Below are 23,393 nucleotides of genomic sequence, written 5' to 3'. Positions count from 1 at the left end.
AAATGTTTAGAATGTTGTATTTAGTCTCAAACAGTGGTCTCTCGACTGAGCGCGTCATTATTCTGGGTGCCAATTCCAACTGCGAGGGTTTAAAAAAGCTCCAGCTGATCTCAAGGCTGTCCACAAGATCTGAAGAGGAGGACAGTAGTAAATCATCCCAGCAAGCCCCATTTACACTACATTTTCATACATCCACATAGAGAAAAGCGTTCTGTGCACCAATATGCTGTAATACACATGTCAAAACACTATAGTTGGCAGCAATGAGCACAGGTTGCTCAGAATGCTGATTTCCAGATTTTTTTTTTAAGAAGAGCGGGTAGCTGAGCCTTGAGCCATCAGGCCTCCCTGCTGTGAAACCAGCTCTAGGTGTGTCTTCAACATGTGGTCCTGCCTACAAATTACATTATTATGAAAGCGTAGACAGATGAGACAAAGAGTCTGTTTCTTCACACATGCTGTCATACAGTTGCGTCACAGTGATTTACCAGCTTCGGTGTTGCCATCAAACTACAGTAAACATGAAAAAAGATGAGCATTTGCTGAGATATGTCTTCAGTGCCAGACTGTTACTGAATAGTAACACACTGTGATTTAATTAACTGTAAATTGTAAACAACTTTTGAATTTGAAAGCAAGTCATGTGATTTATCATTCTGACAAAAGTTTGACTCCAAAATAAAATAAAGATAAGGACTAAAAGGCTAATTAACATTTTGGTTAAGGTAGCTTATTAGCATTCATTAAGATGAAATAATAATAGTGGTTATGGTGGTTATGGCAACAGTAGATTGGATTCTCACCAGGCATTTTCAGATAACTAATTTATGAGCCTATTCAGCATAAATTTGATCAGCTGAACATTGTCAACTTCAAATCCACCTTTTTGCATTTTCCAGTGTAGTGTGCCACCGAACCAGTGGATTATATTGGACTTGAATATTTCTTTGTTACACATGTCGGTTTGGGTTCAGTCAAAGATCTCTGGTTGAGCTTTTTAGCCATATTAGTCCATCAGCCAAAGGAGGAACACTTAAGCCTTTCATTTAGAAGGAGGACTTGATGAAGTTCAGGCAACCAGAAGGGAATAGAACATGTTTTCTCAATGATGGTGTACTTTATAAAAGCTGCCCAAACCCTGACTGTATGTTGATATACTTCAGGACACTAAGATGAATGGATGGATGGATGGATGGATGGATGGATGGATGGATGGATGGATGGATGGATGGATGGATGGATGGATGGATGGATGGATGGATGGATGGATGGATGGATGGATGGATCATGAAACCTCTGAGGTCTTTAGTCCCATTGAGTCTCATGTTTTCTAGAGAAAAATCCCTCCTGCCGTCCTTCTCACTCCTCTCCTTCTGTCTCTTCTATGATTGTCCCCATCCATCCCTCCCTCTCCTTACCTGTCCCTCCTTCTCTCCATCTCTCTCTCTCTGTCCCTTTCCTTTTCTCCTTCCTTATCCAACCCTTTCATCCCTCTCTCTCCTTCCCTCTCTCCTTCTGATTCATACCGTATTTCCAATCCACTCTCTCCTTGCACCTCTCTGCCTATTTCCCTCTATCAACATCCCTCTATTCCTATCACTCTCTCCTTCCCTCTTTCTCCTCTCTCCTTCCATCCCTTCCTCTCCTACCCTCTTTCCTTCCATCCCACTCTTTCCTTCCTGCTCTCCCTATCTCCTTCAGTCTCACCCTTCCTCTCTCTCCTTCCCTCTGTCCCTCCCATTTCTCACTGTCCTTCCCTCTCTCCTCCTCTCTCCATACAGCAAACCTTTGATTTCTGGATTTGGCTGCAGAGGAGACGGTAAGAACTCTTCCTCATGCTTCCTCAAGTCCAAACTTGCAGCATTGTTTATGTGTTCATATTCACAAGAATTCTTTAATCCTTTACTGAACCTGGTTTTGGAGTGTTAATCTCTGAAAGATTTAGTTCATTAGGTAGTAGTGACAGCACCCCAGCAGCTTTTGTTGAGCAGTTTCACCAGCTGCTGGAAAAAGAAAGCGTTGTCTCAGACACGTCCGGTGGTCAGATGAGAGGATATGACTAAGAACATGATTAAACTGCTGATTTAAAGATCTGGGCCGTCTGCTGTTCAGCTGGGAGCGCTTTACACAACCTGAAATTAAAACCGGCAGTTCAGTTCTATTTATTTTCAGTTCATTTTCATAAAAAAAGTTTCCCTTTCAAATAATTTAATGACCTGACCTTTGTCCTCTCTGGTTTACCACAGAGAGGCTCACTGAGACTTAAAAGGTCCAACAGCACCACAGTTAAAGATCTGGAAAAGAATGTGAACAGCAACAGATTTTATCACTGCTTGCTACATTCTGTGATCTGGAAACAATTAGTGGGCCATGTTGTTGAATCTTTTTTTTAATGCTTTGTTGTTTTTGTTATTTCATGTCAGATCCGTGTTTGGTTTATACAACTTTTAATCAAAATAATGGAATGCTAAAATTCTTACGTTCGCATTAGCCTGTATTGTTGTGGAAACAAAGAGAAAATATTAAAAATTCATAATAAGTCAATGTAAAATGTCCTCCACAGTGTTTCCTAATAATCATGGATGTCTCAGAGGAGCTGGACTACTATTACCACGACAACATCAGCATCAACTTCACCTATGACGACTACCCTACCATCTGCGAGAAGGCAGAGGTCCGCTCCTTTGCAGCCCTCTTCCTCCCCGTCATATATACCGTGTGTGTGATTGTAGGACTGGCCGGTAACGCCGTAGTTGTGGCCGTGTATGCCTACCTCAAACGCCTCAAAACCATGACGGATGCTTTTCTGACCCACCTGGCAGTGGCCGACCTGCTGCTGCTCTTCACGCTGCCTTTCTGGGCCGCTGACGCGGCAAGAGGCTGGGAGCTCGGTGCAGTGGTGTGCAAGATTGTCTCATCCTGCTACACAGTCAACTTCACCTGCTGCATGCTGCTGCTGGCCTGCATCAGCGTGGATCGCCACCTGGCTGTAGCCAGGATGCGGGGCGAGAGCCGAGGGCAGCTGCTGCAGAGGGTGTTCACCAGGAGACACTGCTGGAAGGTGTGCTTCGTTGTCTGGGCGTTGGCGTTCATCCTCGGCCTTCCTGATTTAATCCTATCAGAGGTCAGATGGGCCTCCAACAGGAGTGTCTGCTTGGCAGTTTACCCTCCATCGATGTATAGTGGTGGGAAAGCTGGCCTGGAGATAATGGAAGTGCTGCTGGGATTCCTGATTCCCCTCTTGGTTATGGTCATCTCTTACTGGAAAATGGGCCAGGCCCTGAGAGGCCTTCCTGTTGAGAGCAGGAGCAAGAAGTGGAAGGTTCTAAGGGTGCTGCTGACCGTGGTGGGGGTGTTTGTGGTGACTCAACTGCCTTATAACGTGCTGAAAGTCTACAGGGCCATGGACTCCGTCTACACCTTAGTGACCCACTGTGGGACCAGTAAAGTATTGGATCAGGCTGCTCAGGTGACTGAGAGCTTGGCCCTGTGTCACTGCTGCCTCAACCCCATCCTCTATGCCTTCGTCGGAGCCTCCTTCAAGCAGCAAATGGTGAAAGTGGTCAAGCAGCTGGGCCAGAAGAGAAGAAAGAGGAGGCCAAACCCTGCAGAGGAGGAAGGGATGGAAATGTCATTTAACAGCCACAATGGGTCTCAGGAGACAGACACCTTCTCAGTCTGAGTTTCCACACAAAATGTGGATGGATGGATGGATGGATGGATGGATGGATGGATGGAGGGATGGAGGGATGGATGGATGGATGGATGGATGGATGGATGGATGGATGGATGGGGGGATGGAGGGAGGGAGGGAGGGAGGGATGGACAAGGTTTGTTGTTGCTGTAAGACTGGATTTGTCACCTAAAACCATGTGACACAGATCCAGGAAGTAAGTAGCCAGAGGAACGGTTTGTTCTTCAAATGAAATTTTCAGTATTTTTTTTTGTATAGTTCCAACATAAAGAGAAAGGATTTAGACCAGCTGCACTTTGGCTCAGTTCGGAGCGTCACCCATCTTCTGGTAGTTGAATCCGAGCAGAATGTTTAACAAACACAACTCTAGCAGCAAATCTGCAGGATGCTTTATGTGATTACATTTGGATGTTGTGTTTATCCACACTGAAGTGTAGGGACATCCGACACAGCTGCCAAACATGAAGAAAGAAAGAATTTTAATTGTACCATAACTGAAAACATTCTGAATCTGGTTAAAATTTTGGATCTGCATAAAAATGTTGTAAATATAAAGATATTTTAAAAATAAAGTCTTTTTTACTACACTTGAATGATCGCTTCACACTGTGCTTCATTTTGGGCAGGGGACCAGAAACAACTCACACAGGCATGAGGAGAATGTACAAAACAACAAAAAAAAGAATTGTATGCCAGGACGAAGAGATTGTGTTATCATTTTCAGTTTAACCCATGTGGACTTAATCATGCTGCTTCTGGCAACCTTTATTTTCTCTCCAATTGAACATTCAAGGGAGGAATTTTCCTTCCTTGAGGGAAAAGCAGAGTTCCCTCAACACATAAGGTGAAAGCTGCTCCTCAGATGGAGAAAACAACTATCTACAGTATGTGTTGTTTACGAGGATGATGTTTGGATGACACTTATGAAAGTTACTGTTACAGCCTGAACTGATGTTGATCATTTTAACAGGCCTTCGGAAAGAAAAAAGGCTCAACAGATGAATATTCAATCAACCACAATCCAAATGTTCTATCGCAAAGGTTTGAACCTGTTTTAAGCATCAGGTGGTTTCCTGGAGCGACGCTGGCGTTCTCGTTCAGGTCCAGGTGCCGTCTCACGTGGAGATTATCGTGTGGTATTGGAGCAAAACATGGATTAAAATCATGATCAAGGGAAGAAATTCACAAGCTGTGGTCCTTGTTTTCCATTAAAGAAAAACATGCATGTTCAGAGTAAATCAATTTATTTAAAAAAAAAACTGATGTGCAAATAAACAACAAAACATGATGTCTTGCAGACAAATCAAAACTATAAAAGGTACAAAAAAAACATTATGATCTTAACATCCGACATTTCAAAAAGAAATATGGCTAATTCATTTAAAAACAAAACACAATTGGGGGGGATTCAAAATGTGCTTTTTTGGAGAAAAAAAATTAAATGTCTTTCTTAATTTTAGTAAACATTTTAGTGATTCAGAATTCAAAATAAATTCTCGCTAACAAAATGCTCCAAAGAGGCCTAAAATGGCAGTATCCAAATAATTTAGAAAGCAAAGTTCACCATCTCAGGAGAGAAACGTAACCAACTTCTTAAATACGATGGTTCATTTTCTAAAGCATAACAATGAAATTCCTTTTTTTTTTTTTTTGAAAAATATTCATTCAATGCAATGAACCTTGCTTCTTTACTCTGAACTAGATTCCAAAACCCTGTATAAAAGTTAGAGAGAAGCCAATACTGAACTGTGTGTCAGCTAAAGTAAAAGCGCTGACACCAAAATAACTGCTGATGGCTTCAGTTCTACGTTTCCACCTCGTGTGGAAAAATACAACGGCGTATATGTGTGAAAGTGCAGTTGGAGAAAAGAGACTGTCTGGATTATTCCAACTCCTCTTTGCTCTGGAATGTGTCAGCCATTTTACCAATAAATAAACAAAAGCTCAACAGAAAGTCATCCGCAGCATACATAGATAATGTAAAGATGCAAAAATGCAGATAAATGAGCAGTTTCATTGTCTCAGTTTAGCATCGGCTGAGGGCTAAAGGCCAAAGAAAACAGGCAGATGTTGGTTTGTGTTGTTTCTGAGAGGTTATCAGCCTTTTTATAAGTAAACTTTGTACTTCTCCAAATAAAAAAGGGGGCAGTCTTTGGAGTATCTTCAGGCGTCAGTAGTTGAGGATTTGTACGTCAAACAGGTCACACACTCCCTCGTTGTCATCTAAGTTGAAGCTGTAGTCTATACCTGTGTAAGGAGGGAAACGGGTGATCAAGATGTAATTTAGAGAAAATGAAGAAATAAATGACTGAAATAGATTTTCAGGTTCTCACAATCTGTGGACATTAGTTCTTCAATCAGGTCAACGGGACCTAAAGATCAAAAACAACATGTTCGGAACTCTGAGCTACAACAAAGTGACTCCGTTGAAAATATACAAAAGAGGGCAGGAAAAATATTTCAGTCGCAAATGCAGTTTTAGAGCTCAGAAACCATCGGTGCAGTCTAGAGAAACTAGCAGCAGGTTGCACGGGCAGCTCACCCTCTTGGTCTTCCTTCAAATGGTCTCCTGCAGAGTTGAGCCTCAGAAAGCTGCTCATGTCCAATTCAGACTGGAACTCTGGACCTGCCAGGTCCACCTGCAGCTGCTCCGACAATGCAACACCCTGACTTTCGTATTCTGCCGGGAATGTAAACGAAAGAAGGCTGATCGTTAAAGTCCCATTTACAGAGGTAAACGGCTGCCTTTATTGTCTGTGACAATATACTCAAGAAGGCTGAAGGTTACGGGGTGCAACACTCCTTGAATAAATAGGTGTTTTAAGATTCAGCAACATTTTTAACAGAAAGCAGAACCATCAGCATCCGCTAAACGTTAGTCCGTTCCGTGTGTTTGACCCAGCGGTCTGATTAAAACCCCAACAAACTGTCTCCACACCTCAGAGAGAAGAATGTATTGAGGAACAGATCAGAGGATGGCTACAAAAATTCTGCCACAGGCAAGGTTTCCAAGAGCCCAGCGGCCTCCGTCATTCAGAAAGGGAAGAGACGGAAGGTCCTAAGACTCAGCATTATTACTGGAGGAAACCTGCTCATCAGCAAAGCAAAGTGGTGGCAGCACATTTTCGTGGGGGCGTTTGTCAGCAGCTTAAACAAGAAGACTGGTCAGAGATGATGGAAACCTGAATGGGGCAAAAGTTGTGGGCTGAAGGTCCTTCACTCTGTGGACGTCCCTAAATGTGGCTCAGCCAGAGACCTGACTTGAACCCAATCAGATGCTTGTGGAGAAACCTAAATATGGCTGTGCCCATTGTCTGTGACAATATACTCAGGAAGACTGAAGGTTGTTGTTGCTTCTAAGGGCTAAGAAAAGCAACTGATGTCCTCTCGTTATTTTTGGGCACTGATGAGATAATATAGAGATATTATTTTAAAAATATAAACACAAAATGTTAAAAAACAACAATAACTCTTATCATTATCAAAGGAAGTAATACTGGTTAAACAGAGGAAAAGCCCCCATCTTTACCGGTCTGTGCATCTGGAGGGGTGGATGAAGGAGTCAGCAGGTCATCATGCTCTGGTAGCACCATCTGGTGGTCTGAGCAGAGAGAGTCCTGGCTCCAGTAGGAGGACATGGAGGTGGAAGTGGAGGTGGAGTGACCAGATGATGAGAGAGGGAACCTCTGCAGGCTAGCAGGAGTACTGGGTGGAGTTGGACAGATGATCTCAGTAGGTGGCACAGGGAAGACCACTGGCACTGAAGAGTCCGAATCCCTGTTGATGAGCAGGACCTGGATGGGAGAAAAGTGGCTGCGCAGGTTCACCTGGTACTTCTTCTGACCGCTCTGACCCTAAAAACATCAATGTAGAGATAGATTTACCGCCACCTGCACAGTTTTGCAAGACATTAAAGCATCACAGGCCTAAAAATGGATCGACTGCTTGTGAAGAGCTGCAAATGTGCAACAGGCAATGGTCTGTTCTGAAGCTAGGGCACATGTGGTGCTCATTTGGTTCTCCGCTAGATGACCTTCACCACAATCTCCCCTGCAACCTGAAAACTAATTTATTATTATTCAATATGTACCTACTTAAATAACTCACCTCAAGATATTTTTAAAACTCTCTATTAATCCCTATTAACATGCTAAACTAAATCACATCAAAACGATCTCTGTTTCTTGACTTAGTTTCATCATTAACACATTTAGGTGAGCAATTTTGTGTTTTATGAATAGGTGCTTGTATCTGTATATTCTCATTTATATATACTGTTCTTAAGAATCCATCACGGACCTTTTCTGGTAAAGGTACTTCCAGCTGGGTTCCAGCAGGAGCCAGTACAGCTAAGAGAGTTTCACCTCTGAAAGCATTGCAAATGTCTTCATGCGTCACAAATCTGTAAGTGCCGAAGCAGAATTCAGGAAAACATGGGATAGCATTAAAGATAAGAATGAAGGAAAACCAGTAAAACAAGAATGTCGGCTTTGTGTCAAGAGTAGCCTGGTTGTGATATGACCTCCACAAATAGCAATTATACATAATCCTTTGGCTGTGTTCTCTGTACAGTAAGAAACTGGGACTTCTAGGTCCAAGTTGGGAGTGTTTTCACTCTCAAATTCATGATTCACCCTCAAAACAAAAAATTAAAAACTGCAAGGATGAAGCACACTTAAAACTACATAATGCAGGTAATATCTCATTGCAAGGTTTTCATTATTATACTAAAACAGGGGGAAAAAAACACTAATTTCAATCTTGTTTTTAGCAACATTAAAGGATATGTGGTGCTGTTAGGATCATGGCTGAGGAACTTGATGTTCTCCTCCAGCCAAGCCTTCTGGTTGTCCAGCTCTTTCTCCCGGGCCTCCAGTTCAGAGTTTTGGGCCTTTAAATGCTGCACTTGCTCCATCACCTCCCGGGTTCGGTTGTGTGAGTTCTCCCCTCTGATGATAAAGAATGACAAAAGTCACACAACAGGTTACATGTAAGAACAGCTTGTACTAGGTTGTAAAATGTACATGGTACAGTAAATTTGATGCTGATACCAAACGACAGCTGAGCCAAAGGCTTAAACTGAGGCTACTTTAAATGGTAGATCAAAATCACTTAAAGAAAAATAAAACGTCATAAAAACTGCCAAACCTCCACTGGATTATGTTCTTGTTCTTCTTCTCAATCAATCCCACTCCTTCTAACACGTTGGTAATGTCATAGATCCTCCTCTTCTGCCCCACTGCCAAACTGCTTGCAGCCTGCAAAGTTAAACATTTCTATAAAGGGTCTTAATCTGACAATCAAAATGACAAGACACGTGCCCATGCACAAACTGAATTCCTCATTAGTACATGGCAAAAAAGCTGCCATTAGAAACACCAAATTCAGGTTTGGGTGCCTTTAACGGCGGGGGATAGACAGTTATACAATGCCAAAGAATGAAGGGGGAGAAGAGGGTCGGAGTTTGCTGTGTCAACATCACGCTAGACACCTGAGAGGAGAGGGAAATAAAAAAGACAGGAGGATTGGATACTTTAGTAACTAAAGTTTAGTTAGATCTGGCAAAGACGTGTCTCAAGTATCTTAAAATTAAGACTAGATGGTAAGAAATAACTGTTTTTATTATTTCATAATTATTCTTTGGCCCGCTTTGAATCTCAAGTTTTCTTATTGCTTGTTACTTCTGTGCAAAATTTAATATACATTTGGTAGAAATGACCAAAAAAATTCCTCTATTCAAAAATATCAAGTCCACATTGTCAGATGGCCAAATTATAAAGTGGCAGAAATTTAAATCAGCACAAACGTCTTATTTGAAGTATCAAAGGAAGTAAGGGAAACGCCTTAAATTCATTTAATAACATAGGTTATATTATATTTACAAGTTCTTAATGGAAGGATCCCTAGTTTTGTAAACGTATTTAATAACACAAATGCGGCAAACACTAGAAAAGTCGAACTTTGATAATCATATCGGTAATTTGACCTAAACACGATGCCATGAACACACAATATAATATATATATATGTAAATATATGGATATATTAATCATCCTTACGGCTCAAGCTTAGCAAGTTTATTAATTGTAAATATACAAAGTTTACCAGCGTTCGTTCAAAGAGAACCTCAACCTTATGTACCAATAAATTATGTTTCTAAACACCGACATCAAATAGATAACTTCACATCTGTTCTACAAAACTAGAGAAGCTTCAAAAATATAAGTTTATCCTGCTAAAGACGCAGCTACACCACGGACGGGCTAATGGCGGCTAAGCTAGTCCACCTGTACCACAAATCAATGCACCTGACTGGGCGCATTTGTGACTGACAGCCCTTTGTTCACAGCGGCTCTGGGGCAGAGTGGCAGTAAAGAACACCACTAAATACCGAGAAAGCAGCAAAACCCCACAATAGGGGCCGTTTCACTGACCACTTTTAAATCCAGGACGCCATCCTCGGCTTGTTGAAGCAGACGGACGAACTTCATGGTGAGGACCCCCAAACTTTTCTCGTGCCGACTCGGTGCTGCGCGTAGAGTCACCGGTGTCCCAAAATCCATCTTCTACCTCTTTATTCCCCTGGAAAGTCTGTGTTTAACTACGAATAAGCATTTCTTCTACACATTCTTCATAACGCGTCGGTTACTCCAGCCAGTCCGTAGTTGTGACTACGGTACTTATTTTAAAGAGTTTGTTAAATCAACATTGCGTTTAGTCAAGTTACCACGGCAACCCTTGTCCGGCTCGTGCCCTCCCCGGTAAAGAAGCCCCGCCTCTATTAAACAGTGACCACGCCCATTTAAACCCCGACAAATGTTTCATATGAATGTAAGATATTAAATTGACTCATTATCTTGTATACTTTATACCATCTGATTGGAACTGCCTTCTTATCTCCAGTGTCCCTAAAGTCTTTATTTTTCTATTTATTCCTTATTTTTAAATAAAAAGAAATGGGCTGAAATGAAAATGTACATGCTACAGCAAATAATAACTTGATCTTTTTAAGAACAATGACGTAGAGATAATAAGGGTATACATTGTCATTCACGTAAAGGCATATTTCTGCTGTTAAAAGTCTTTTAGTACATTTGTGAGACGTTTCATTTTCTCTTCCATAATTTTCTTGCTGTTTTGCGTCTCTTCAAGTAGTTGACGCATCTCCTCCTCCACTTCAATCACCTAGAAAAACACACAAACTTTGTATGAACTACAGAAAAAGACACATTCATGGTTCCCAGAAACAAAATATTCAGATTAAATGAATTTAGCGTTTAAAATGTATTGTTAACATGAATTAAAATGGACCATGTTCAACAAGAAATAGGTGTCCTAAAGACAATGATTTACCACATAAAAATGTAAAACAATTAATTACAGATACATTACACAATCAAAACAGTTGATTTTATGAGTCATTTAAAAATTGACAATGTTTATTGGTTTATTTGAAATGTCACTTAAATTAATCTGTCCACACACATATTAGGTTTTTTGTTTATTTTTGGCAAATATATGCAGCTAATCTGTCTCTTGACTTGGAAGGAGAACTGAACTGTAAAAATGTAAAAAGGTCACCTTGTGATTAGCTCGTTCAATCTCTTCCTGTTTCTGCTTTGCCAGTTGAAGCAGGTCGGCCTGATGCGCAGCCTGAACCGATTCCAGCTGCTGATGAAATGCATCATCCACAGAACGCAACCTTTCTACTGCAGCTCTTCAAGAAAAGCAGAAAATATACCTAATATTATATTGATCAAGAAAGTTATTGTTTTATTGAGATTTTAAAAGATTTCTCAATTTTGTTGTGGTGGGATCTGTATTTATATCATTTTGGAGGAAGAGGAGGGATAATTCCATGTGAGTCTGTATCATACTTATGCGCTTCTGTTGCTTTGTGTCTTTCCTCCAGAAGCCGATGCTCCTTTTCATCAAAGTTCTCTTTCATGCGCTTCACCTGACTCTCCAGCAGGGTGAGCAGGTCTGCCTTCTCCTGCCACTTTTTACTGGAATCCCTGTTACACAAAGAAAATAAACACCTACTTAAAAAGCAACCACAAGGTAATGAAACATAAGCAATAACTAAGACTTGGCTGTATTTTGGACCTTACATTATTCAGATTTTTTTACACAATAGGATGATGCCAAATATACTTCAGAGATTTTAGATGCATGAATGCACGTGGATGATTTGGATTAATTAGCCAGTTTAGTAGTCTGAAAAAATGACATTAAATCTGTATGAATCTGACATTTCATCTACAGGGCAAAGGACTTACCTGTAAGCCCTTTTCACTTCCTCCAGCTCTGCATGCATGTCTTCCAGCTGCTGTTTCAGATCCTCCTTGCGTAGACTCAGGTGATCCCACTGCGCCCTCAGCTCAGCCTGCTGAGCTTTCTGGTCCTCCAGCTGCTGTTGGAGCTTCTTCTGGGCCTGAGCTGCTTCCTCGGCTATCTTGCGAATTTGATCATCACGTTCTTGCAAAGCCTTGGCCGATGAAAGTTTTTAAACAAGACAGACTTTTTTGTGAGACTAAAAGTAAATAAAAAGGGGAGGTTACAGTTTGAATATTTACCTCTTTGAGTTTACGGATAGTTTCCGTCTGATCATCAACAATTTTGCTTTTGATTTTAAGGGCATCAGTGTTTCTCTCATTCTGTTTCTTTTGATCCTCCAACTCGGTGCTCAACACCTCTATCCTTGCCTCCAGACGTCCACGATCCTGAGCCAGGGACACTCCTAATACACATGAATATATATCAAAATACTAATTAATTTACAACACTATTACATATTAATAATTTAGTGTTCCAGAAATTCTGAATAAACCTGGATTATAATGCTTTAGTGGCTAAAATATACTCAACCATTCAGATATTAATTTGAAAAGCATCGTACCCATGATTATGTACAGTCATGGATAAAGAAAAAGAATTAATTTGTCTGACTTGTTTCTCAAAATGAGCACTAGGCACTGTTTACTTGCCCCCCTCAAATGACCAGCACCCCATCATTGACACAATTCCATACCATCTCCTAGATGGTGCCTGTACAATAAAAGTTCCAAAATGCTGTTAAGCTGTCAGTGACTTTACCAAGACATATTCTACACTGAAACTAATTCTTGCTGTTCAGATTGTCTAACACTGATTCACTTCTTCCAGTCTCCCACCTTGCTGGGCGAGCTCCTGGCTCCAGAGTTTCCTCTCCTCCTTCAGGCCATCCAACACCGACTCTTGAGCTGTAAGCTTTGATAAAAGTTGTGCTTTTTCTTTCCGGAGTAACTCCAGCTGCAGGCTGAGGCGCCGGTCCTGCTCCACTTCTGCTTCCAGGGAGAGCAGACGTCTCTGGCAGAGGAACAAACAACACTATACTCAATTACCACCTCATACGAGCAGTGAATAAAAAGCAGCTGAATCCAGTCATTTTGTCTCAAAGGTGTCTCAGAAATGTTTATTCTGGGAAAATGATTATATTTTAAGGAATCTATCTTTTTTTCTTTACAATCTTTTTCACCTGTACTATACCTTCAGGGCAGTCACAGCTTCTTTTTTGCATTTGATAAGCTCTGAAATGTGCTTCTTCTGTTCTTTGACCATGGTGGTGAGTTCCTGCACCAGAGAGCCAGATTTCTTCTCCTTCTGCTGAGAATGGATGAGGACTCCTTTGAGGTCCTGCAGCTCAGACGTCAATCGATCGCAAGTCTCTTTCACCTTAACACCATTAAGAGGACGAGGCAGAGAAGTCAAGCATCTAAAGAACCGCCTGGCTTGAAGTCTTTATCAAATAAAGCACATTTATGGTCAGACAGAAATGGTTGGAGGGTTTAAAAGTAAAAAAAAAAAACACCCCGAAGAGTTTTACAGGAGGAAGGTTTGAACGAAAAATAAATAAAACCAAGTGGTCGGAACCTGTCTATGGAGAAGCAATCAGGATGAGATTAGATTTTGTTCAGAGGCTGAATAATATCCATAATAAGAGTACAGATGAACTCAATCAAATCCAGTCTTTTGTGCAGTGTCTTTCCTATGGTAATCACCTGTCATAGTCCACAGTAATAACGCTAATTCAATCTCAGCTTTGACCATCAAGCTGAAAAAAAGGTAACCAGGTTGAGTTAATTTACAGTTTAATCGTTTCCCTTTGTGCTACACAAAGCGATCATCTATGTGAAGAATGCAGAGTATAATACAGGACAAGACTGGAGTGATTAAAGTTCATCTGTATGGCAGATGTGCTCATTATAGCAGACCTCGGAGAAGCGAGCAGCCTCGATGGTGAGTGCCATGCGGAACTCGTCCTCTAAAGCAGCGTACTGTTTTCTGCCTTCAGCCACTTTCTCCTGCAGCTCTGCCTCCCTCTGGGCATGTCTCCGTTCCGCAGATGCAACTTCTTTTGCAACCGCATCAAGAAAATCAGCCCCGCCAGGCTGTAACCGCACACCCAACTGTTTTCTGTTAAAAGAGAAATGAACCCATAACCATGGATTTTCCTTTTTACATGCTTAAAAAGCTACTGATTTACCAACTAAGGGTATCAAGCCCAAGAGTTAGGCTGTGCCCTTCTTCAAAAGCTGTTGACACTTGGCTGTCATTAAGTCATTAAGCCACAAAAGAAATAATATTTCCATCTTTAATTTAATTGTGACAGGTTTCAAAAGGACCAACCACTTGAAAATAACAATTGAATAGGATTTTCCCCAATGTCTTTGTTGAAACAATAGCTAACAAAGACATAGAACTGGGTTCTCCTCTCCTTACTTCATCTGTTCCAATTACTTCATGATTTAATAAGGCCCTTTCATAGATGATGATTTTTTTTATCATCTGTGAAAGTTTAATACAAGACTATCAAATCAAACATTTATTTTCTATAATCTGTGGTGCTCAATTCCATTTTGCCCTTTCTTTCAACACTGGCGCTGCACTGGCAGGGAAGGAACACAAGACGATGTCATACTTCAAATGATGCCATTTACTAACTTTATACAGGCTTGGAATTGCATTTTTGCACACAGTGACAAGGTAAAAATTCTAATTATTCCATCCAAATCTGCTTTTAAAGCCAATTCACTTTGGAACACTGATAGGTAAACGCTCAGAAAGGGTATACCTGTGTTCTTCTTCTCTGGAGACCAGCAGTTCATGCATCTGTTGGAGTTTGTCTTTATATTGCTGGACTGAGAATCTGTGGATATCCAACTCCCTCTTCAGAGCTGCTGCCTTGTTCTCAAGCTCCTGGTGGCGCCTTGACTGCGTGAAGTCAGGACACATTTCACGTCTGCTATTGATATTTACTTCCAGAGCTGAATGAACCAGAACAGTGAATCTTTTATCTGTATTTACCAGAATCCTGAATCTTTTATCTATGTTTATTCACTCTGCACGAGATTACATGCCAGTGAATGTTTTATATTTGTACGCAATGAACCCTCCTCTGCTTTTTTTATTTACACATTGAACTGAAGCATAATAAATCAGCCACAGCACCTCCTCATCCTGCTGGCGAGACCTGATTGCATCTCCTTGGGAGATTCTTTCCTCCAGCCTTCGCATTGTGCCCTTGTGTTGTTCCTCTTTGCTGCAGGCCTGATCCAGCTGCTGGGTGAGGGACTGACACCTCCCCTCCAGCTCTTCAACACGAATATGCAGGTTGGAGCGCTCCGAGCGCTCCTTCAACAATAGTTCTTTCAGCCTGAAAAAGACCACCATATGGCAACAGTATAAAAAAATGGCAGGAGTAAAAAGTACAATGTCTATTTCTATTATTTGCAAAAACTACATTTCTAAACCACACTACCAATGATGTGTTGTGGTAAGTGGTAGTTTACTTTGGAATCATAAAACTATAAAGAAAACATGAGGACATAGAAGATAAATGGTAGAAATTAATTGTGTATATTTTTAGTTAACCTTAATTTCACCATTTTGTCCCTTGAGATTAGATGTTTGTTTTTTTTTTTTTTACAAAGAAGCTCCTGGTCAAGAGACTGACTGGTGCATGACAAAAACTGAGAATACGTAATCACTAAATAAGCACCTGCAGTAATTCCCTTCATGTTTTTGCTACTAATAAGTTCGGTACGATCTCTTGTGATGACTGAGACAGTCAATAGTAACGCCTGTTCTCAGCAGCATTACAAAGTGACAGGTAAGACTAATTCATGTCATACGGCTGACATATGCTTGTCAGCGCTCTCTAATTGGACCCATTATGCAGATTTATCGATGCAGTTTGAGTTGAGAGAACAAATGGACAAAAACCTCAGTCTGCACATCCACACAAATGTTCATCACTCACAGGCCAGCAGTCGTGTGTGTGTAGGACGGATAAGACTATTTTAATCACAGATGATTAAAGCCACTGTAATTGAAATACCAGCAGGTGCCCACAGGTGAGATCTATCCATACTAAACTGTTGTGCTGTAAGTTCACTGAAGGCACATTGTGGTGCATTGAGGTGGCCCCTAGAATCTCTAAAAGTAGAATTGGGGGCTGGGCATTTAGCTATCAGGCCCAAATGTTGTGGAACCAGCTCTCCGTCCAGGTATGGGAGGCTGACTCCCTCTTACTTGTAAGATTAGACTTAAAACCTTCCTCTTTGAAAAAGCTTATAGTAGGGTAATTCTGTAGTTCCAGTTATTATTCTAGTTAAACTAATAATTGTATGTATAGGCTCAGGGTCGTCTAATTATTAGGTTAACAACTTAGATATGCTGCTATAGACTGGGGGTGCAGCGGTACAGAAACATGATCACCTGCCAGGCTTCTGTCACCCATTCATGGCCTCTCCTCTTATAGGTCAGGGATGATGTCATTAATACATTTTCTTGTGTAGTTTTTCTGCTTCTCTCCCCCTCCTCTGCCTCTCTCTGTATCCATCTACAGGTATCATCAACTTCATAGCTGTGCACTGACCTGCCGACCTCTGACCCACTCAACTCTTACATTGACAGCTTGTTGTAATTAATGTATTTCCCTGATCTCTACCTATTCTCGCTTCTACCTGTCCTCCCCCTTCTCCTCCCTCTCTGCCCAGCCATGAGCCTGGTCCTGCTCAAGGTTTCTTCTTATTAAAGTGGAGCTTTTCCTTTGCCACTTTTGCTAATTGGGGGTCAGGCAAGCTGTAAAGCACCTAGAGACAATTTTTGTTGTGACAGACGCTATATAAATAAAGATTGATTTGATAGGCCAAATTTCACAAGAAGCTACAGGGTCTTTAATGGTGGACTTGGTACTCCAGATAGATGAGCAAAGCCTGCTTTCAGGAGACAACACTGGTTGACAGCCCATTTAATAGTAAGATAACAGTAAGATAATAAGATCCACAAGGGATTTATTATGATATCTACTTTCAAAACCACTTGTTTTGCTCGTCACCTTGTCAATCAATCCTTTCCTCTTACCTGTCAGTGGCATGAAGGGCAACATTTTGGATATCTTTTTCTTCATCCATCCTTGTCTGCAAACATTTCAGCTCCTCTGTCAATGTTCTCACAGCTTGCTCAGCCTTCCAACGCCTCTCTTTTTCCTGATCCCGCTCTTCAACGATAGTCTGAGTCAGATACACATGAAAACAAAAAATGAAAGAAAGAATTGAGTTCCTTTGAATATGGTTAAAATAAAACTATAAAAGGTTCTTGTGGAAAAACAAATAAAATTCAGAGCCCAATTGCAGCTTCAGCAGTCCCACTTCAATATGATAAAACGAATCTATAAAGTCACATGAACACCATAAATTGAGACAAGTAAATAGATGTTTGAATACAAGATCTGAAAACCGTTAAAAATGAATATAACCATTAGAAAGATTCAATATGGCATCTGTATAATAGAATAGGTTGTTTGTTTACTCTAATCTCTTTTTAATTGCCTAACAAATGGAGGAGTCATGGGTGTTCTTAATTTCTGTTACTTCCATGTATGTTATTAAATTTAGGCTGGCAGCAAATTATTTCAAACCAACTAAAAAAATCATTATGAATAACGTGACTTTGTCCTTGATAATAGATTTGTGTAATAAAAGGCACATGAATAACAATACTGTATCACAGGCAGAGAAAATTTATACTTCTATGTATACTACTATGAGACAGAGACGTAACCTTTTCCATAGTACATCAATTTTTTAAATATCTATGCTGCCATTTAGTTGGCAGATGACCTATACAGTCTGAAGTACCCTGTAGGTTTCCTCATTCTCAGTGGACTTGGTTTTCACATCAACAGAGGTTTTTGTAGATCTGAAAGGGGCCCTCCTCGTGGGTTGTGCTGTCTTCACAGACCCTGCACCACTAGCTTTTCCCTGGGCTCCAATGGGCACCTTTGAATTTCTCTGTTTGTGATTCTCTGAATCACTATGAAGAGGGGGAAAAAAAACAGAAACACAAATACTAAATTAGAGCTTACATTGTTTAGAAATAGCCCTTCTGGTAATGTATGGCTGAACAGAGGTTAAAATGAGCAATTCTGTTTTTAAATGTAGGCAAAGTTCTACAAACTTTGAATTATATTGTGAGGTTAATACTCAACTACTTATACTTAATACAAATTACTTTGCCTTTGATTAAGACATGTAAAGGGCCTTACTAAGCAAAATTACAGCATCTCACTGGTAGCTGATGAAGAAAGTTGTGGGTGGAAACCATAGAAGGATTGTAATTAATCACGGTGGAGAGCTGACAAGTGTACCGTAATTTGTAACATAGAAATGTGTAGGAGCTTAATAGTTTTTACTAGACTCATCTCACAGTAAAAAAGTATATACCGTACTTTTCAAGTACCGGTAGCCACGTACAGGTACAGAAATACCTGTCTGACCTCCGGTCCTTGGTTTCCTTGAGGGATACTTTAGATGAGATGCTGTTAGGGTGTTTATGGATCCTGGAGCGTCTTCGATTTTCCTTCCCGCTGTCACACTCACTCTCCGACGTGCGATCTGTATCCCTCTTGGCTCTCCGTCCTTTCACCACAGCATGAGTACAGCTACTAGATGTGTCATCTGCAGGGGCCTGTGTGAACAAAACAGAAATATTCACAAAAGAAATTCCTGGGAGTGAACTGAATACCGTATTAAAATGTAAATAAGAACTGAATAAACTATATGGTGCTTTAGGCTATTACTTTGTACCAGGGAGCCTGTTTTGCAGTGGAATATTACAGTTGTTTATGAGCATTTTACAGTTTTCCCATGCTTTTAGTTCACCCATCTTAACTTGCTGCAATTGTGTATTAGCAGTTTAAAATGCATCGATGATTACAAAGATTAATAAAAATGTGAAATACAATATGAAAACCTTAATATAACTAATTAAAACCTGTGAGCAATCTTAACTATGTACCTTCTTGATGAGCTGGGACACCCGTTGCTCCAGTTTTTTTATGCGTTCTTCATTAACAGGGACTGCTGGATTGGTAAAACTGGAACAAAAGGGCTGGAAGCTCTGGTGCTCTCGTTGTTTGACTGCATTATCAACTGCTTCAGTGACATTTGGCTGATTAAAACGGGTCAGCATGTTGTTGATGTGGGGATTTTTGAGACAGCCATCCCCTTTGACCTGCAAATGAAACTTAAATTACCTTTCTTTTTTCCTACAATGGGAGTACCGTGGGAGTGGCGGTGGCCACATGGGTTTGTTGCCACTGCTGCACAAAAATACATTTCCGATTATAGAAATACTGCAGGTTAAAAACAAAAGCAAATGATATTAATAATGAATAAATTCTAAACATGCTGACAATCCACTTTAAGAAATAATAATTTTTCTGTGACATAATGACTGGAACAAATTAAAATAAAACAAAAATGGTGTGATATTTTGAAAATGTAATTGCCAAGAAGCTCATTAATGGTGATCAAAATGTCTGAGTCACTTAAAATGATTAGATAAAAAACAATAAATAAAAAATACCACTTCAGTGTGACTAGTATCTGAGGATAGCAGGAGGTCCACATAGTCGTCTAAACCGGGGACATCACAGGGACTCAATAGACCTTGATGAGATGGATTTCCCAGTCGGTCCAAATCATCCAGAGCAGAGATCTGTGGCAAGGACTGCATAACAATCTCCCGGTAACCTGGCACAAGACATACAGTAAATTAAAAAGCCTGGAGATCTGTGCAGATGTCCAATAACTCAATTTGTCAGGTCATTAGTACATAAGCTGCATTCCACTCACACCGAGTGTGACGATATTTGAAGTTAAATTTATACGAAGACCTCCTCCTGTTTGCTTTTTGATTCCTATAGATGTTATTGACTCCCATAATGAGGTGGTAGCGCTGCATATTATGTATTCTGACAGCAAAGGTGGTAAGGAGTGCTGGTTTTTTCAGTGTTGTTTTAAGTAAGCTCGCAAGGAATTTGAACACATGCTATGATAATAAAACCTAATGATTTTGGTTCACGATAATCAAGTACACTGATTACAATTGCACATAGAGTTGATTGTCCAAAACTCTGTATTTTTATACTCTGACTAAATGTAGGAAGTTCAAGTTCATACCTGATAACCTGCAAACAGGGTTATCGCTGTCATATTGGCTCAGAATAACCTCTCGTAAACTTTGCAATCCCGGCAGGCACTGAAGAAGGTGATCAATGCTATCCAGGTGGTTGCCTTGGAGACTGATGTGCTTCAGCTTGTACTCACGTCCATGAAGATGCAACAAGCCTTATCAACAGCAACAGCACGTCACTTTTCGTTGCTTTTTTTAACCCCCCCCCCATCTTTCATCTGTAATTTAGCTCACCAGTAATGTTGTTTATCTGATTGTAGGACAAGTTTAATCTTGATAGGTTGACAAGGCCATTCAATCCTGAGTTAGTGAGGAAACACAAATAAATGTTATGGATCATAGAACAATGACAGTAGGGACCCAGGCAAGACTATTACTATTTAATTAAGAGTTATTGCTTGTGAGACACCATAAAATCCAAAACACTTGCCATCCGTGCTGACTAAAGACTCACCTTCAACTTTAGTTATTAGGTTGCAAGATAAATTTAAAGTCCTCAGTGAAGTCAGAGTACTTAAACCCTCAATCTGGGAGATTTTATTCGAGGAGAGGTCTAAGTGCCGCAGGTGCCAAGCCGAAGTCAAGCCCTCAATTCTTGGGATGTGATTGCAGTGCAAATTGAGAGATGTTACAGTGGGACTCAGGGCGACCTCGAGCAAACTGGACAGAGAGCAAAAGGATCAACCAACAGTCGTTTAATACTAAATCTGAAAGGTTCGTGTTTTGACTTTGAATTAGTTAGAAACAAAATAACAACACCCCCCTTTATGTCTTGGAAGCTTACCCACAACACGGAACAGGTTGGTTCACTTTAATATTACCTTGTTATTTTCTTGTCAATAAGACTCAGCTCCTTGTCTCCCATAACGACGCCCAGTTTACGTCGCGTTATTTATCGGGGCTTCCTAGGCAGCAATGAAGCCCATATTCTAACACAACGACGTTATATGCCGCTGTCTCCGTGTCATTTCACTGTTCTGAGAATTAGCCTGGAATTAGCCACACGGGAAAAGTTTGTTTGCGAATCATGCTAGCGACCGACCACAAGTATTTTAGAAGAAAGTGTAGAATTTAAATTTACAAAAAGAAAACAATGAACAATTCCCATACCATCATTTCTTAGAGCCGAAGAAAATTTAAACATTATTTTTCTTCGGTATAGTTAAACTAACCGCTCGAGAGGCTGAACTTCCTGTTTAAGTGACGTTGTTCACAGACGACTTCCGGTAAATCTCAAGTTCCTCTGTTTTTCATACATACATACATACATACATACATACATACATACATACAAACAAACAAACAAACAAACCCAGAAATTACACCATTTCGTTTTGCATGTTATGTTTTTAATTGGTCCTATTCAAAAATACAAACTATAGAATTACTAGTTATAAACTGGTTAAGATATAATACAGCATCAATCTGAACCACCACGTTGAGTTAATCACAAACCACAAACTCAGATTTTAATAGTGCATACAGAAATGAAAAATCATGAAAAAATGTATACATACAGAACCTACAAGCATAAAATAATAAACAAGTAAATACATATTGAAGAGAAATGGGAAAAAAAACAAGAAACAAGATTATTTGAAGGGAAAGAAGAAGGGATTTAGTAGGAAAGAAAGAAGAGGGATTTGGTGCATAAAGACTGACAGCAGAAAGCAATTTGATAAAGGTTACAAGGGACCACCCCTTAACATAAAACCTATAATCTCAATTAATTCAGTTTTTGTAATTTAATCAAGATATCACATCCATAAGACACAATGATGAATAGAAAAGAGGAAATAAAAGTAAGAATATCTAACATGTCAAATATTACTGTAAATATATAGACTTTTTGATATTTGTGGTATTTATCAGCTACCAGCAACACTGGGGTAGATGTCTGACAGACAGGCTGTACAGAAATGAATCCTGTACAGTACCTTGAACTATAACCATGAGACGAGCACAAGATGAGCTTGTATGGGTTATATTAAAAGCAGCACCTTAGCGTGCCATGGAAGGCCAACAGCAGGTCACCCTCCCAGGCAGCCTTGATTACAGAGGTAGATGAGGGGTTATATATTTTCACATATGAGGGGGCGGGCAAGAAAGAAACCCACTCCATCATCGATGTGGGAGTTGGCAGAGTCTACTTTTTAAAAAAATCATGAAAAAAGATTAGGAGGTAGAAATTGCAATTCAACTTGATCCAAAAAAAGGCATTTACAGATGAGATGCATACATATCCTTTTTTTAAAGCTCCAATTTTTCTCGAGTAAAAAAAAAACAAACAAATGTTATGTCATGTTAACAAAACAGCAGCTGCAGCTAAAAATTTAAGGCCTAATCGTCAGCTCAATTTTATCCTGTTTAAATGTCGATTGTCCTGAACAGGAAAAAATAAATGTCTTTCAGGGGTGCTTAATTTTCTTAAGTTCAGCTGTGAAAGTTTACTAGTGTTCATAAACTAAATATGGTGCAGCAGGCAGACTACATTTATGCAAATGTGCAAACACAATTATTCCATGTGCAGGCTGCACGGATTTCACAGATTACAGTGTTTACAATTCTTTCTGGCTCATCTCTCCAGCTCTCGTCATAGCTGTCTGCATTTATGATACCTCCTGTCTGGCTCTCTGCTCATACCTTTATGATTTATTCTACGTGATGTGTAAAATTGTAGTGAAGTGTAACAACTAAAAAAACCTCAATTTATATTGCTGTAGGTGTCTTATCATAAATTTCACGTTTACATCTCTTAGAACTCATTCAAAGGTCAGTTTTGAAGCATTGTTACTGGAGCCCTCGCCACAAGATAGCATATGTTTAAATGAAGCTTGACCTTGAGTACAAATGGCTGCTTTTAACATAATTTCCCTTCAGATATTATTCATAAAAGGTCTGACATTATCAACATAAGCTATAATTGCGCATCACTGAAGTGACGAAATGCATTCTAAAGATCCCGACCCCATTACACTCTGAATTCTTGCAGCATGTATGGAAGAGTGATTGATTCGGCTGCACCTGAACTGAACATTGTCCACATTGGAGGGGACAGATAAATGATCATTGCACTTGCCTGCGAGCCAACAGTGATGGAGCCTCCTTCACATGGAGCCAAGGGCCATCCAACCTGTAGAAATGATGATCTAGTGCTAAAAACTGGCTGAATTACAAC

General features: G+C 40.2%; 3 protein-coding genes across 7 annotated transcripts; 1 reads left to right on the top strand and 2 right to left on the bottom strand.

Moving 5' to 3' along the window:
- The first annotated feature begins 1,750 nt into the window (after positions 1-1,750).
- On the top strand, positions 1,751-3,764 carry ackr4a (atypical chemokine receptor 4a). The gene is made up of 2 exons (XM_029831666.1): positions 1,751-1,819; positions 2,564-3,764. The coding sequence occupies exon 2, from the start codon at positions 2,579-2,581 to the stop codon at positions 3,680-3,682; it is 1,104 nt and encodes a 367-aa protein (XP_029687526.1). The 5' UTR covers positions 1,751-1,819; positions 2,564-2,578; the 3' UTR covers positions 3,683-3,764.
- A 1,364-nt stretch (positions 3,765-5,128) lies between these two features.
- On the bottom strand, positions 5,129-10,474 carry e2f5 (E2F transcription factor 5). Its single transcript, XM_011616206.2, has 8 exons — positions 10,129-10,474; positions 8,843-8,952; positions 8,482-8,643; positions 7,994-8,102; positions 7,224-7,548; positions 6,237-6,374; positions 6,028-6,066; positions 5,129-5,941 (listed from the first exon to the last, which is right to left on the bottom strand). Exons 1-8 carry the CDS (start codon positions 10,255-10,257, stop codon positions 5,865-5,867), a joined length of 1,089 nt encoding a protein of 362 aa, XP_011614508.1. The 5' UTR covers positions 10,258-10,474; the 3' UTR covers positions 5,129-5,864.
- A 120-nt stretch (positions 10,475-10,594) lies between these two features.
- lrrcc1 (leucine rich repeat and coiled-coil centrosomal protein 1) lies at positions 10,595-21,423 on the bottom strand. Of its 5 annotated transcripts, none has more exons than XM_029831098.1 (20): positions 21,326-21,423; positions 21,037-21,204; positions 20,670-20,875; positions 20,450-20,515; positions 20,203-20,370; positions 19,607-19,773; positions 19,037-19,252; positions 18,468-18,706; positions 17,878-18,052; positions 17,102-17,250; positions 15,185-15,389; positions 14,808-14,947; positions 13,948-14,149; positions 13,223-13,408; positions 12,868-13,042; positions 12,271-12,434; positions 11,974-12,182; positions 11,572-11,709; positions 11,276-11,411; positions 10,595-10,879 (listed from the first exon to the last, which is right to left on the bottom strand). In XM_029831098.1, exons 2-20 carry the CDS (start codon positions 21,078-21,080, stop codon positions 10,769-10,771), a joined length of 3,096 nt encoding a protein of 1,031 aa, XP_029686958.1. In that variant the 5' UTR covers positions 21,081-21,204; positions 21,326-21,423; the 3' UTR covers positions 10,595-10,768. The 5 variants fall into 5 exon arrangements, with proteins under 5 accessions (XP_029686958.1, XP_029686959.1, XP_029686957.1 ...); XM_029831099.1 differs by having other exon boundaries at positions 21,037-21,192; positions 21,326-21,410; XM_029831097.1 differs by having other exon boundaries at positions 21,037-21,423.
- Positions 21,424-23,393: the final 1,970 nt, after the last annotated feature.

This window comes from Takifugu rubripes, chromosome 22 (genome assembly GCF_901000725.2).
Source record: "Takifugu rubripes chromosome 22, fTakRub1.2, whole genome shotgun sequence".
Lineage (NCBI taxonomy): Eukaryota > Metazoa > Chordata > Actinopteri > Tetraodontiformes > Tetraodontidae > Takifugu > Takifugu rubripes.
This window is presented reverse-complemented; position numbering and strand designations above follow the sequence as displayed.